Genomic DNA, 13922 nt, shown 5'->3' on the forward strand with positions numbered 1-13922 from the left:
AAGACTGAAATATTGTATAGTATGTGTGAAATGGCTGAGATATTGTACAGTATGTGCAAAAACATATTTTTTTTGGTTTTGAGAAAGGTGAATATAAATGAATTGTTTTAATGATCAAAGCACCAAAATAAGTAAATAACTACCAGTCCTGTAACCAATGTAGCAGTCACTATTTTACATGGCACAGCATTCAAGTCCCCTAACGTCAAGGACACGTACATGAAGCTCTCCACCCTAGTTTGGTCAGTACAGCTTGAAGAGCACCTCAGTGAAGGCATGCAGGCAATAAACGAGCTGTGAAAACTCTCTCATGGCTCCAAAATACGCTCCCAGTCTTCGAGCCCGGCTTCCACCTTTGGCATTTCTTCTGCAAGTGGCTTTTATTGTCATTTTTGCCTTTTGTGTTAAAATCGAGGACGATGGGAAGGACAAGGGTGAAGCATTTATTTATTCATATGCAAGTAAGTGGATTAAGGAGAAAACGCATGTGTGCAGTGTGTGTGTGTGTGTGTGTGTGTGTGTGTGTGTGTGTGTGTGTGCATTAAGAATTAAGACAAAGATTTTTTTTTAATAATAATCAGACACGTTTTTTTTGCATCAGCTGTTCAGTGCACCTTCTATATTCTTTTTTTTCTTAAGGTTATTTAGATTTGTCTGTGCTGTGTTTACTTACTGTGTAAAACGTGTCTGAGTCCTGCTGATATCTTCATGGGGTAAAAAATGAAATATCTAGGCAATATAGAGTGATTTACACTTTACATGCATTTAGTGTGAGCGTGCATAAAGCTGCCATGCCCTTGGGGTGGGGATGGCGTACATCACTGGCTTTGAGAGATAAGAGGAATCCAAAAAGCCAGGACAAGACCTCCACCCCTTTAATACACTGCATGTGAAGTCAAAGTGAGTTTGTAAGCATGGGTTAAAACAGTATGTGCATCGATTTATTAATGCCATGTCTAGAAGCAGTGTCATTTAATCAACTCTTGCACTTTTCTTGTCTAAATTCAATTCAATTTATTTGTAAAGCGCTTTTAACAATTTCCCATTGTCTTAAAGCAGCTTTATAGAAGTATGGAAACAGAAGAGAGAGAAAAATTAATAGAAGAAGAAGAAGAAGAAATAAGAATAAAAATAAATAAGTTAATATATACAATTAAAGTTTAAATTTAATTAACAAGAAAAAAAGATTCACCTAAAATTTATGATACTATACTGTATATCTATATCTATCCCTAATGAGCAAGCTGGACTCCCCACTTTTTCCTTGCTGGTGACGGCAGCAAGGAAAATCTCTCAGAGATGATATGAGGAAGAAACCTTGAGAGGAACCAGGCTCAGAAGGGAACACATTCTCAGTTGGGAGACACTCTACAGTAAATAGTGTAAATGTAAATAATGTCCTTTCTACAAAAGTTTATAATAGTGCAACCGAGAGCTCCTGAGGAACTAGTGGGTCATCGTAAACTCTGAGTTCAGCACAGACCTGATTGATGATAAAGACCAGACCCCACAGCTGACTGACACAACATCGGTTCAAAGGAATAATTGCTTTGTCAGAATTAGGTTGCTGTATAGAATTGATACTGGACAATTTTAATGACTTGTTTTGTTAAAAAACTGTATTTGAACTGAACTGAAAAGAGCTGAAAAAACGATTTGTTATATTCATTAAAAAGAACACAAGAGCAGAAGTGAATCGTTTACTTTATAACATGACATAATGACAAACAGCACATTATTATTAGATAAGGTCAGCGAGACACAATTTTTAAAAATCTACTATTTTTATATCAGTAATCCATCTTAAAATACAAAATACTTGTTATTCCTCTTATAAGATTACACCTAAATGCGTGTGTGTATTTATGAATAATATCATGTTATTTATGCTACAATAAAACAATACAATTAACTCCGTTTACAAAAATAAAAATAAAATCATCCAGGACCTAAATTTTCTAACTGAATGTCCTAAATGTAGCTAGCTATATGTTGGCCTCAGTGTACTACAGAATCACAGCATATCCTGTATGCATTTTTTTCTTCATTGTTTATTCCTACCATTACAGTCTGTTGAAAAAAATACAAAAAAACTTTTTCACAGAGTTCCAGGATATCCATGTTATGGTGTTTCTGGGTTTTGGTTTCTTGGGTACGTTCCTGGTGCGCTATGGTTTCAGCAGCTCAGCGTTCAGCTTGTTGGTTGCTGCCATGGCCGTGCAGTGGGCCACCATCCTTAAAGGCTTCCTGCTGTCTCACAGTTTAACCTGGAAGTTCGGCATCCAGTTAAGAAGGTAATAAAATGGCTACAGACCGTATGATTGTTTTCCCGTAACAGCACGCAAGTTGGTTCCTCCCCCGGTCCAAAGACATGCATGGTAGGTTGATTGGCATCTCTGGAAAAATTGTCCCTAGTGTGTGATTGCGTGAGTGAATAAGTGTGTGTGTGCCCTGCGATGGGTTGGCATTCCGTCCAGGGTGTATCCTGCCTTGATGCCCAATGATGCCTGAGATAGGCACAGGCTCCCCGTGACCCGAGGTAGTTCGGATAAGCGGTAGAAGATGAATGAATGAATGAGCACGCAAGTTTTATTCCTTACTTGTCGTGTTCCTATGGTGTAAATATGGTGGTTATGTTACTATCACACCACATTCAGCACTCATTCCTCCCCCAGTCTCCTGGACGCTGAGCTGTGTGCGGCTTCGACTCTCGTGGCTATGGGAACCGTCCATGGAAAAACCAACCCGGTCCAGCTTCTGATCTTCGGTCTGATAGAGGTCACAGGGTTTGTGCTAAACCAATGGATCATACAAACCTTCCAGGTGAGGTGATGGATGTTCTGCTGTAGATACTGTATCTCAGGCTAGAATATCTGATACATAGAAGGCATATAGATCTAGCATCTAGATGTATTTTCATGTATATAAAGCGCCCACTGCTGCAGGTTTTTCAGACAGAGACACAGACACCCTGGCTGTACAGCATCGTCCTCATCAACATCTTCGGCGCTCTCTTTGGCATGATAACGTCGCACTTGCTTTTTCGTAACAATATGCAGCAGAAGCACGAGAAAGAGAAGGTCGACAGGAGATCGGGCCTCTTTGCCATGTTCGGTAAGTGACTCTTAATCCTGCTTGATGTTTCCTTCATAATTAAGCTTCACATCGTTTAATTAAAGTCTTTTCTCACAGGGACTTTGTTCCTGTGGATGTTCTGGCCCAGTTTGAACTCAGTGCTGGAGCTGAACGTCACTGTAATATGTAGCACGTATCTGGCTCTGGCTGTCAGCGCCGTCACAGCGATGGCCGTCTCTGCGCTCTGCAGCTCTAAAGGCAAGATCAACCTGGTGAGTCAGTGTCAAGTAATCTTCTCCTTAGAATGGAAAATATGTTTGTTAGTTCTTTAGCCAAATTAATTTGCAAATTAAGCAATAAATACGTGTATTCCTTTTGCATATCCCAACTTTTTATGTTGGTATGAATTAGTTCGAAGTAGTTCACATGTTAAATGTGATAGGATTATTGGATTAGTCAGGACACTGTTGGGTTTCTGTATGTAGAGTATTATGACACTGTGTTTTGCTGCTAGTGAGCAGGATGTTGAAAAAATTATGCTAGGGAAACAATTCATACCTGTTCACAAAACATTGGTAGGGAGATAAAACAGACAAGTCAAGCCAGGCTAACAATATTTTTTGCCCCACAATAAAAAAAAATATCGATGAGGTGAATAAGGAGTAATGTTATTTTTGATTTGACGTTAAGGTGCACGTTCAGAACTCCTTGCTATCCGGTGGTATCGCTGTTGGAGCCGTTGTGACCGCACCTCTTGCTCCCTGGATCGCCATGACAATCGGCTTGTGCGCTACTCTATTGTCAACTCTGGGATTCCGATATCTGAAGGTAGAATACACAACCACAACAACCATTCACAAAGCAGAAAACAATCACATACGCTGTCACACTTACACATATGTATGTGTGTGTGTATGTATATATATATATATATATATATATATATATATATATATATATATATATATATATATATATATATATATATAAAGTTTAATAATTTCCCCCAAAATATGAATAGAATTTACTACAGTATATCAGGAACTATAATTCAGTATTCCACTATGATTCAGTAAAATTATATCAGAATATTACAATGTGATATTTTGCTACTAATATAATTCAGTATTGGGGGGCACGGTGGCTTAGTGGTTAGCACGTTCGCCTCACACCTCCAGTTTTCGGGGTTCGATTCCCACCTATACCTTGTGTGTGTGGAGTTTGCATGTTCTCCCCGTGCCTCGGGGGTTTCCTCCGGGTACTCCGGTTTCCTCCCCCGGTCCAAAGACATGCATGGTAGGTTGATTGGCATCTCTGGAAAAATTGTCCCTAGTGTGTGATTGCGTGAGTGAATGAGAGTGTGTGTGTGTGCCCTGTGATGGGTTGGCACTCCGTCCAGGGTGTATCCTGCCTTGATGCCCAATGACGCCTGAGATAGGCACAGGCTCCCCGTGACCCGAGGTAGTTCGGATAAGCGGTAGAAGATGAATGAATGAATGAATGAATAATTCAGTATTGACAGTATTTAAGTGTTATAGTCAGTATTATAGAATTCGATAGTTTAAATTTAGTTATTCTTATTTAGTTATTCTTTTATTTAAGATTCAGTACAATAAATGAGGATTACATTAGAATTAAGTGTTGTAATTCAATATAGGATCATTCAGTAAATGACTAGATTTCAATCCTCTACATCGGTACTCGATTGATTCATTTAGTACTTGATTAGAATTCAGTATTAACATTCATCACTTGAACATAATTCAGTCTTTTAGTGCAGTATCTATTTTTTATTGAACAGTATCATTTAGTGATTTTTTTTTTATTCAAATGTAATACTATAAATCAGTATTTGATTAGAACTAAAAACTAGAACTCAGCATTCAGTACTTGATTAGAATTCAGTACTATGATTCAGTTTGGCTCCTGTAGTTTTGGTTTTATCCTGATTTGTGTTGCCGTTATTATTATTTCTCTTCCCCAGAAGCATATGCTATTTGCTTTTGATTGCCACGATACCCTCGGTGTTCTGTGTGCTCATGCACTGCCAGGAATTCTGGGATGGTTTGCTCAACTCATCTTGCGACTGTCCAGGATCAGCCACAGCACAGTGTAAAACATTTTAGATTTTCGATATTTATGAAATCACATGAAATAAAACACATCATTACTTATTTACCAGGTAAACTGTAAAATGTTCAGTTTTAACATCGAACCCTGCCTTAGCTCTATGTCTGTAATGTATATCTTGTACACTGTGTATTATATAAACCTATGAATTATGTTGTAAACCTTCTCTATGTTCATGAATTTCTTAAATCCTCAGCGCTGTCCGGTTTGCGGTGCATCACATCTGTATTTTGCTCATCACAGTCTGTGTGAGTCTGGTTATGGGTATCATCACAGGTCAGTATTGTAATATAATATAATATAATATAATATAATATAATATAATATAATACAGTATTATTTCACACTTTATAATATTATCAGAATTCCATTCTAATTCAGTATTAGATTTCTGTATTCTATTAAAATGTTGTACTTTACATTCAGTACTGCACTGAAATTCAGTATTATAATTTATTCTATTATTCAGTATGACAATTCAGTATTTCATTATAATTCAGTATTATATTTTGGTATTTATTTATGATTCAGTGCTTTAATTCAGTATTTGACTAGTACTCAGTATTATATTTCACTGTTGATAATATAATCAGCACTTTTATTACTTTGATTCAGTGTTTAAGCAAATTCAAAATTCAGTATTATAATTTGCTGTTTATTATTCAGTACCGCAATTCAGGATTATATTTGTTACTCGATTACGAGTCTGCTATAATACTGAATTGCAGTACTGAAGAATAAACGATGAATTATAATACTGAATTTTGAATTTACTGATACTGAATCATAGTTGAATACCAACATATAATACTGAATTAAAATGAAATACAGAATTGTCGTACTGAATAACGAGGAGCGAATTATAATATTGAAATTCAACGCAGCATTGAATCTGCCTTTATTATTCAGTACTGCAATTCAGTATTACTATTCAGTGGTACTCGTAGATTAGGAGTCTACTTTAATACTACGAACTACTTACTACTAAAGATTAGTATTATTTTAATTCAGTATTTTATTAGAATTAGCTCAGAATTCATTGAGTCCTCCGTATTTTTCATTTTGTTTATTGACTGTAATCTGACTGTTTATTATTCATTATTATTCAGATTATTATCATGTTTATTATTCAGTACTGCAATTCAGTATTATGTTTGGTACTCGATTAGGAGCCTACTTTAATACTATGTAGTACTTACTACTAAAGATTAGTATTGTTATAATTCAGTATTTTGCATTATGTTTCATTATAACAATTCAGTATTTCATTAGAATTACAAATTTCTCGATATATATTTTATTTTTATTTTTTACTACAATTTACAGGAATTATTTTGAAATGGAGCTTTTGGAAACCTCAGCGAGACAATAAGTGCTATGATGACCAGGCCTACTGGGAGGTAACAGATAATCTAACACACCCTAGCGTAAAAAGTGTAGAAAATGACACTTTCTTTGTTCCTGTTTTATTCTACATAAACTAATTTCTTTCAAATATTCTCAACGTTTCACGGTAATAAAGGTGATTGATTTAAAATCTACAAATCAACATTTTTTTGTGTCTTTTTGCAGTTCCCACATCTGCTGGTGGACAAGTGAGTCCAACGTCGAACACCCTACAGATAAAATTGTATAGAATAAGATCTCGCGTGATGGTTTTCTGTGTATGGTTCATCTTTAGGGGTTTGGATGGGGTCAAAATAAGCAATAGGTCATGGTCAGTAGCATGAACATGCATTCAGATAAGGCTAACTAATTAAAAATACCTTTTTACTGTGCTTTATATGTTTAAATGTTCTATAAGGCTAGGAAGAATTTTTATTGTAAGATTTTAAACAATAAAATCAGTGTCAAACTTTTCTTGCCATGAAATATTTGTTAAGAATTATTGTTTATTTAGTCTCACGGTTTTTTTTTTTGTTCCACATTAATGAATAATTTATTCATATATGTATAAATTATATTATATGTTTTCCCCCCTCAGGATGTTAAGTTCTAATCCCAAACGGTTTCCACTGTCCTGTGGTTTTAATAATAATCCCTAAATATTTTTTTAATATTAAATCATTTTTTCAGCCTTTATGGAAAAACTCAAAAATTACAAAAGTGACATTTTTAAACAGTGAATCTTTTTTAGATGATTCAGAGTGAACGAAGCACATAAAAAATATATTACCAAATATTAAAAAAAAAAAATCAAGATAGCATGAATTCTTTAATTGGATCATCAATTTCCAAAAGAATAAAAATCAACCTGAAAACAGTGTGCGGGGATTTTTCTATCGTTTTATTTATTTTGACAAATACAGTAGTTGTGAAAAACAACAACCAAAAAAAAACAAAACAAAACAAACAAAAAATTTAGACCAAATGAGTTTACATTCCTCTGGTGTTTCTGTTTAACAACGTTTCAGACTGGACTGGCTGCGTGATTTTTCTTAATATTTTTCTTTGTGCTTGCGTTCATGACGTATTCGCCGTACTGCAGCAGCGTTACATAAATAGAGTGCAAACGTAAAGCTAACCACGTAAAAAAGAAGTACGTGTATACAGAATAGCAAAAGTATTCGCAAAGCTGTTTATATCATACAAGAGAATTTATATTAGCATTTTTACAATAAGAAATTGGCGAATATTTTATGAGACGCTTGTGTTTTAAAAACGAAATAACATATATGAAAAAATCAAGAGGGCTTTAGAAAGCAATTGAAAATGTTAATTTGGCTCTTTGTGGTCCGTTCCGATGAAGCTGGTTAAGTAAAGATTCATAATACACGTAGCAAAATTAAACAATTCCCCAACTTCCAAAAGCAATTGAGGAGGCATAACATTAACATAAGGGTCTCAATCACAGGTAAACTACTGCTGAAACAATGAATGTGACTCCCACAGACTGAAGTAAATACACGTGGTTGTCTGAAATGAAAAGAAAACAAACAAAACAGGGTTTGAATAGAAGGACCTAATTAAAAAGACGTTTGATAGACGAGTGAAGAGATGGCGCCGAGGCTCGTGTTTAAATCCTGGGACTAACTTTTACCTCAGGTAATGTTGATTATCAAATAAGAACTCAGTTCTTGTTTTTACAGATTTTCTTTTCCCCCCATCAGTAGTGTGTTAATGTAGAGGTAGGCTGGGCAAAAAGTATAAAAAGTATAAATCTGAACAATATGAAGGGTTTTCCCAGGCCGCAACACGTGACAAGCGTGAGACCCGAAACTGAAACAAATCCGAGGGAACAACCAAAGCTAAACATTTTAGCTAAAGCTAAAAGTCTCTTTATCCTTTTTTATTGATCTAAAATAAAAAAAATTTAAAAAAAAGCTGTCTGTTTTGAATTCTGAGGCTAGATGCGTCACACGATTTGTACAACAACGAGCCCTCGCTGCAGTCGCATAGGAAACATGGGGGCAGCTCATGAACGGGAAAAATGAGAGGGGAAAAAGAGTACAGAAAGACTCAGGGCGTAGGATGGTCAGGTAGAGAGGCTTTTTTCACTGCCACAGGTCTTCTGTGCGTCCAAACTTGAACACCAGACCCCTATCACAACAACAACAAAACACACACACGGCTTTATACAGAAATTTACAAGTAATAACAAATCCATTATTAAACTATATGCCATCATGTGTTCTGTGAAAAAAAACTACTGAGGAAAAAAAACAACAACGAAAAGATAATCACAATTAATGTGCCTAATAAATGTGTATAATAATCAGAGATTAAAACACAATAAATTTATACTTGTGTGATCGTGTTATCATGCCAAAATAAACTGTTTTCAATAAAAATTGAGGAGTTAATATACTAAAGAGACATTGGGATTTCCTGTTTTCACGTCATACCCAAAGAAGATGAAGGCGTTCTGGAAGAAAACTGCAATCCCAGGATACACTGATTGCTTTGCTGTTAACCGAAATAGCAAGAAAAAAAAGTCTCAAATGATTAAAAAAATAACAGATACTCTTGGACAAAAGAATGACGGTTAATGATATATTACACTACAGTGTTGTAGTGTACACAAATCTTACCAGGAACGACGAAACCTCCAAAGAGAATCCACATGGACGCGATGAGAGAGCCGAAGGCCAGCATGAAGCCGATAAAAAGCCACACTCTCGCACCTGTATATTAACACAACACAATGAACAACACACAACTGCCATGAAGCGTCTGACAGAACCGAGTGTGTGCGACTCAAACTAATTATAAAATGTAACTATAAAAGGATAAAAATAAATCCATGTGATTTCTGCATTTTATATCACTTTAGTTTTCCAAACATTACTTTCCCCACAATTATTATTATTATTAAATATTATAATTATTACATCACTGAAAGATTTTGTAACGCATTATGCAACAGACAACAAAGGGAGAGAGAGAGAGAGAGAGAGAGAGAGAGAGAGAGAGAGAAAAAAAAACATGATTAAGGCTGCTGTTTTTTTTTTTTTGAGTGTTTTGAGTGTTTTAAGTATATTGAGTGTTAATGTCCATCAGTACACATTATTATTGTGTCAAATACTTTATAGTGATTGTGTTGAAAATGTTGTCCAGTGCTGTGGGAACATGGATGTGTGTGTGTATGTGTGTGTATGTGTGTGTGTGTATGTGTGAGTGAGTGAGTGACGTGACATTCGGCTAAGTAAGGTGACCCATACTCAGAATTTGTTCTCTGCATTTAACCCATCCAAAGTGCACACACAGCAGTGAACACACACACACTGTGAACACACACCCAGAGCAGTGGGCAGCCATTTATGCTGCGGCGCCCGGGGAGCAGTTGGGGGGGTTCGGTGGCCTTGCTCAAGGGCGCCTCAGTCGTGGCCGGCCCGAGACTCGAACCCACAACCTTAGGGTTAGGAGTCAAACTCTCTAACCATTAGGCCACGACTTCCCCCCGTGTGTAAAAATACTGATGGGATGAGGATAAATATGGAGCTGAGCTGACGATACGGTGCACTAATCTTGTGAGATAAAGAACTCTGAGATAGTCGTATTGGGATTTTATACTATACTGTGCTTTGAAATATACTAGATTAGCTAACTGTTTAATTAAATGATAATAAGCATAATAATAATAATAATAATAATAATAATAATAATAATAATAATAATAATAATAATAATAATGAACAGAATTGCATTTCTACAACCCTGAACATTTGGTGTTGAATACGATACACACCCAACCCTATGTAATCTCAGAATCTCAGCTGACTCTCTTCACAGTTCATACACACTTCCTCTGTAAATCAAGCCAGACTGGTTTGTCAGCTCATGGTCAGGCTATTTATACTCACTTACAAACATAAGTCTGTTAAACACTGGGTATGTGTTAGGGTTAAGAATAATACAGCTGTCTTAGTGGTATACACACACCTGTCTGTCCTATGCAGCCTTCACTGTAGCTGTCACCTCTCACCTGGCCGTTTGACACAGCGTTGATCCTGCATGAGACATAAAGCCAGAAATCAACACCGAACAGTCTGTGTTGCATTGGGTTCTAAACACCTTGACTCGACATGTCTGAATGACAGATCTTACATGAGGAACGCTATAGTCGCGATGACTCCACAGGTATGGTACGCATGGTGAAAGTCCTCCTCTTTGGGGTACATTATTGCTGCGTCGATTATGATCCACCATCCTGTGAAAAACTGAGCAAAACGTGAATTTTGGAGCCCGCTCTAACAACAGTCTTTTGCTCAATAAATAGACTAAAACATAAAAAAAGTCATCTATCTGTTTGTGTAATTTAAACATTACGAAGAGCTACTAGGAATTCATTCATTCATATTTAGTATTGCTCTGTAAAAATCACGAGACCTCAGAAAATTGTATCATGACATAAGTCATTATTATAATCATCATTCTGCCCAACCCTACTAGACAGGCCATGAAATAATCTTTGTTCACAGAGAGACATTTGAGACTCAAACAAATGCAGAAAATGTCCGGAAAAATAAAGCTGTCATGTGACTTAATCCAAGCGCTGCCTTCAGTGTCACACATGACGATCATGTGCTGGTTTTAACGTTAGTCTAAACCGGTGTTAAAGTAATATCATAGAAGTAATGTGTTAATATATTTAAACATTACTTAGAGTTATACATTATAAGTAACGTGTCGAAAATATTTTACACTAAATCAAACCTAGTACTGCTTTAAAATAAAAATAAATTTGGATGAGGAAAAAAACCCCTAATTTTTCAGACTGATAAGCCCTTAGAGATAAAGAATATTTTTTTCTCGGGTCACACAATAAGCAGCATGACATTGGTGATGTGGTGATTCTGAGGTAATTACAGCCTGTTTTCAGAGATTTTGATCACCATTTGTTATGTGAGCAGGCAACTGGTTCTTCAGACGGCTGGCAATGAAACGGACCATCACTTTAGTGTCAAACATACAGCTGGACAGCTAGACAGATCTACTTTATTGAGTGTGGACAAGAATTTTTTTTTCTTTAGAAAAATGACATTTTCTGTGTTGTGGCTATAACTGTGACTTTCTGGCCTTCTGTAGCCAGTAAATATTATATTTATTGTTTGTATTTGTGATAGCATGAAGATGATTCACACACCAAAACTCCTGCTGCAATTGAGGCAATGGTGTTTCTTTTCTCTGCCCAGTCGATGTTGCATTCACAGTCCCCACATCTGATACCATCCAGGAATCCTGACATCTTTCTGATCACACGCAAACACACACACACAAACACACACACAAACACGCACACGCAAACACACACACGCAAACACACACACACAAACACACACACACAAACACACACACAAACACGCACACGCAAACACACACACGCAAACACACACACGCACGCAAACACACACAAACAAATGCATTTATATTTATTAACAACCTGAACATATAGAGCATAATAAACTTTAACAACAAACTACTGCACTCATGTTTATTAGCTGCTTATGTATGTAAACACTCCCGGATATACTGTAAGTAGTCCCAAATCACTACTCGGTCCCTACATTAGCGCCCTACAGACACGGACATTAACCCAAATGTAGTTCACTACGGTCCGAAAAAAGGAGTAATTTGGGAAGCAAAAACACGACATTATGTAGCGACAACCACAACAAAACCGTGGTTTTAAATATTTGTATGTTACAAATAACCCGTATTATAATCCTTCTTATTAAAATCTATTAAATCCAAGTGTGGGAATAAAAGTTAACTGTCGTCACGCAGTTTAACTAAATACAGCTAACAATGAGCTAATGCTAAAGCTAGTTTCAGAGCTTGAACAGAGGAAATAATAACAATAATAATAATAAACAAAGCTAAATATAAAAATTCAGAATAATACCAGATATGTTGTGTATTAACGGTGTTAATTTACAACTGTGTTACATTTCATGTCATTTATATGATGTAGATAGCAAGGAAAAAATATAACAAGGAATTAGCCAGCCGTCTAGGGCCGAAGCTCAAATCGCTCCATCCTCCCTATTTAAGCGCACTTGATTTGTGCTGGACATAAAGCGTTCTAGTGACCTACCTAGTGCACTACTTGTCAATACGAAACACAGCCACGAGACTCCTTAGCTAGCGCTGTATTGTTTAGGTCCATAAGAATCGCTCCATCATTGTTTACACTCAACAGACGCGTTGTTCCTTATCGTATTTTATATTCGTATGAAAATATCGATGTATATAGGATTTAAACGTGTAAAAGTCCTCACCTTACGATGGTGTTATAGCCTGTAGTCCACTGCCGAACAATTCTTTCTCTTTCCTTTAGAGTGCTTAGTAGTGCGCATGCGCAGACGTTTGGCCTTGCAGTACAATGACAAGTACTTCTTTCAACACAGAATCAGAATAAGAAAGAGCTTTATTGTCATGTAAAGTTTTCACATGCGAGGAATTTGTTTTAGTGACAGAAGCTCCACAGTGTAACAGAATGACATCATATACAATATATACAATTTGTATGTGTGAAATGTGCAACTGAAATATAAATAGTAAGTTTTTTAAGTAAATAATGTGTAAGAATAGTGTTGTATGTTAAGTGTTCATCAGATGGATTGCATGAGGGAAGAAACTGTTCCTATGTCTGGTCGTTCTGGTGCTCAGGGCTCTGTAGCGTCGACCAGATGGCAACAGTGAGTGTGCTGGATGTGCGGGGTCCAGAGTGATTTTGCCCTTTTGCTCACTCTGGAGAAGTACAGATCTTGGAGAGTTGTGCCAATGGTTCGCACAGCAGTCCGGATCACCCTCTGTAGTCTTCTGAGGTCAGATTTGGTAGCTGAGCTGAACCAAACAGTAATTGAGGTGCAGAGGATGGATTCGATGATGGCAGTGTAGAACTGTTTCAGCAGATCCTGTGGCAGGTTGAACTTCCTCAGCTGGTGAAGGAAGTACAACCTCTGCTGAGCCTTTTTCACAATGGAGTCTATGTGAATGTCCCACTTTAGGTCCTGGGAGATTGTGGTTTCCAGGAATCTGAATGACTCCACTGTTGTCACAATGCTACAAAGCATCACACACACCAAAACACATCAAACACAAACATCACACACAAACACAAAGCATCATGTCACATCACACACACAACAAAGCATCAAAAGATTTATATAGTATCTTATTATTATGGTTTATATGGGTATAATGCCCTTGAAAAAGACTCTAAATATGATCAAAGCTGATGGGATTCTGACTTCATTCCAAATGTTTGTGTG

General features: G+C 36.6%; 2 protein-coding genes across 4 annotated transcripts; one reads left to right on the forward strand and one right to left on the reverse strand.

Annotated features, from left to right (window-relative positions):
• Nucleotides 1–7077, forward strand: rhd (Rh blood group, D antigen). 3 transcript variants are annotated; one of them, XM_060871762.1, is made up of 10 exons: nucleotides 1–461; nucleotides 2105–2294; nucleotides 2676–2823; nucleotides 2931–3114; nucleotides 3193–3347; nucleotides 3766–3903; nucleotides 5060–5187; nucleotides 5402–5481; nucleotides 6532–6605; nucleotides 6778–7077. In XM_060871762.1, exons 1-10 carry the CDS (start codon nucleotides 311–313, stop codon nucleotides 6802–6804), a joined length of 1275 nt encoding a protein of 424 aa, XP_060727745.1. In that variant the 5' UTR covers nucleotides 1–310; the 3' UTR covers nucleotides 6805–7077. The 3 variants fall into 3 exon arrangements, with proteins under 3 accessions (XP_060727745.1, XP_060727748.1, XP_060727746.1); XM_060871765.1 differs by having other exon boundaries at nucleotides 2–461; nucleotides 2955–3114; XM_060871763.1 differs by having other exon boundaries at nucleotides 7–461; nucleotides 2946–3114.
• A 394-nt stretch (nucleotides 7078–7471) lies between these two features.
• tmem50a (transmembrane protein 50A) lies at nucleotides 7472–13037 on the reverse strand. Its single transcript, XM_060871766.1, has 7 exons — nucleotides 12927–13037; nucleotides 11792–11897; nucleotides 10753–10865; nucleotides 10588–10655; nucleotides 9237–9329; nucleotides 9051–9111; nucleotides 7472–8745 (listed from the first exon to the last, which is right to left on the reverse strand). Exons 2-7 carry the CDS (start codon nucleotides 11891–11893, stop codon nucleotides 8700–8702), a joined length of 483 nt encoding a protein of 160 aa, XP_060727749.1. The 5' UTR covers nucleotides 11894–11897; nucleotides 12927–13037; the 3' UTR covers nucleotides 7472–8699.
• Nucleotides 13038–13922: the final 885 nt, after the last annotated feature.

The sequence above is a fragment of the Tachysurus vachellii genome, chromosome 6 (genome assembly GCF_030014155.1).
Source record: "Tachysurus vachellii isolate PV-2020 chromosome 6, HZAU_Pvac_v1, whole genome shotgun sequence".
Taxonomy (NCBI): Eukaryota; Metazoa; Chordata; class Actinopteri; order Siluriformes; family Bagridae; genus Tachysurus; species Tachysurus vachellii.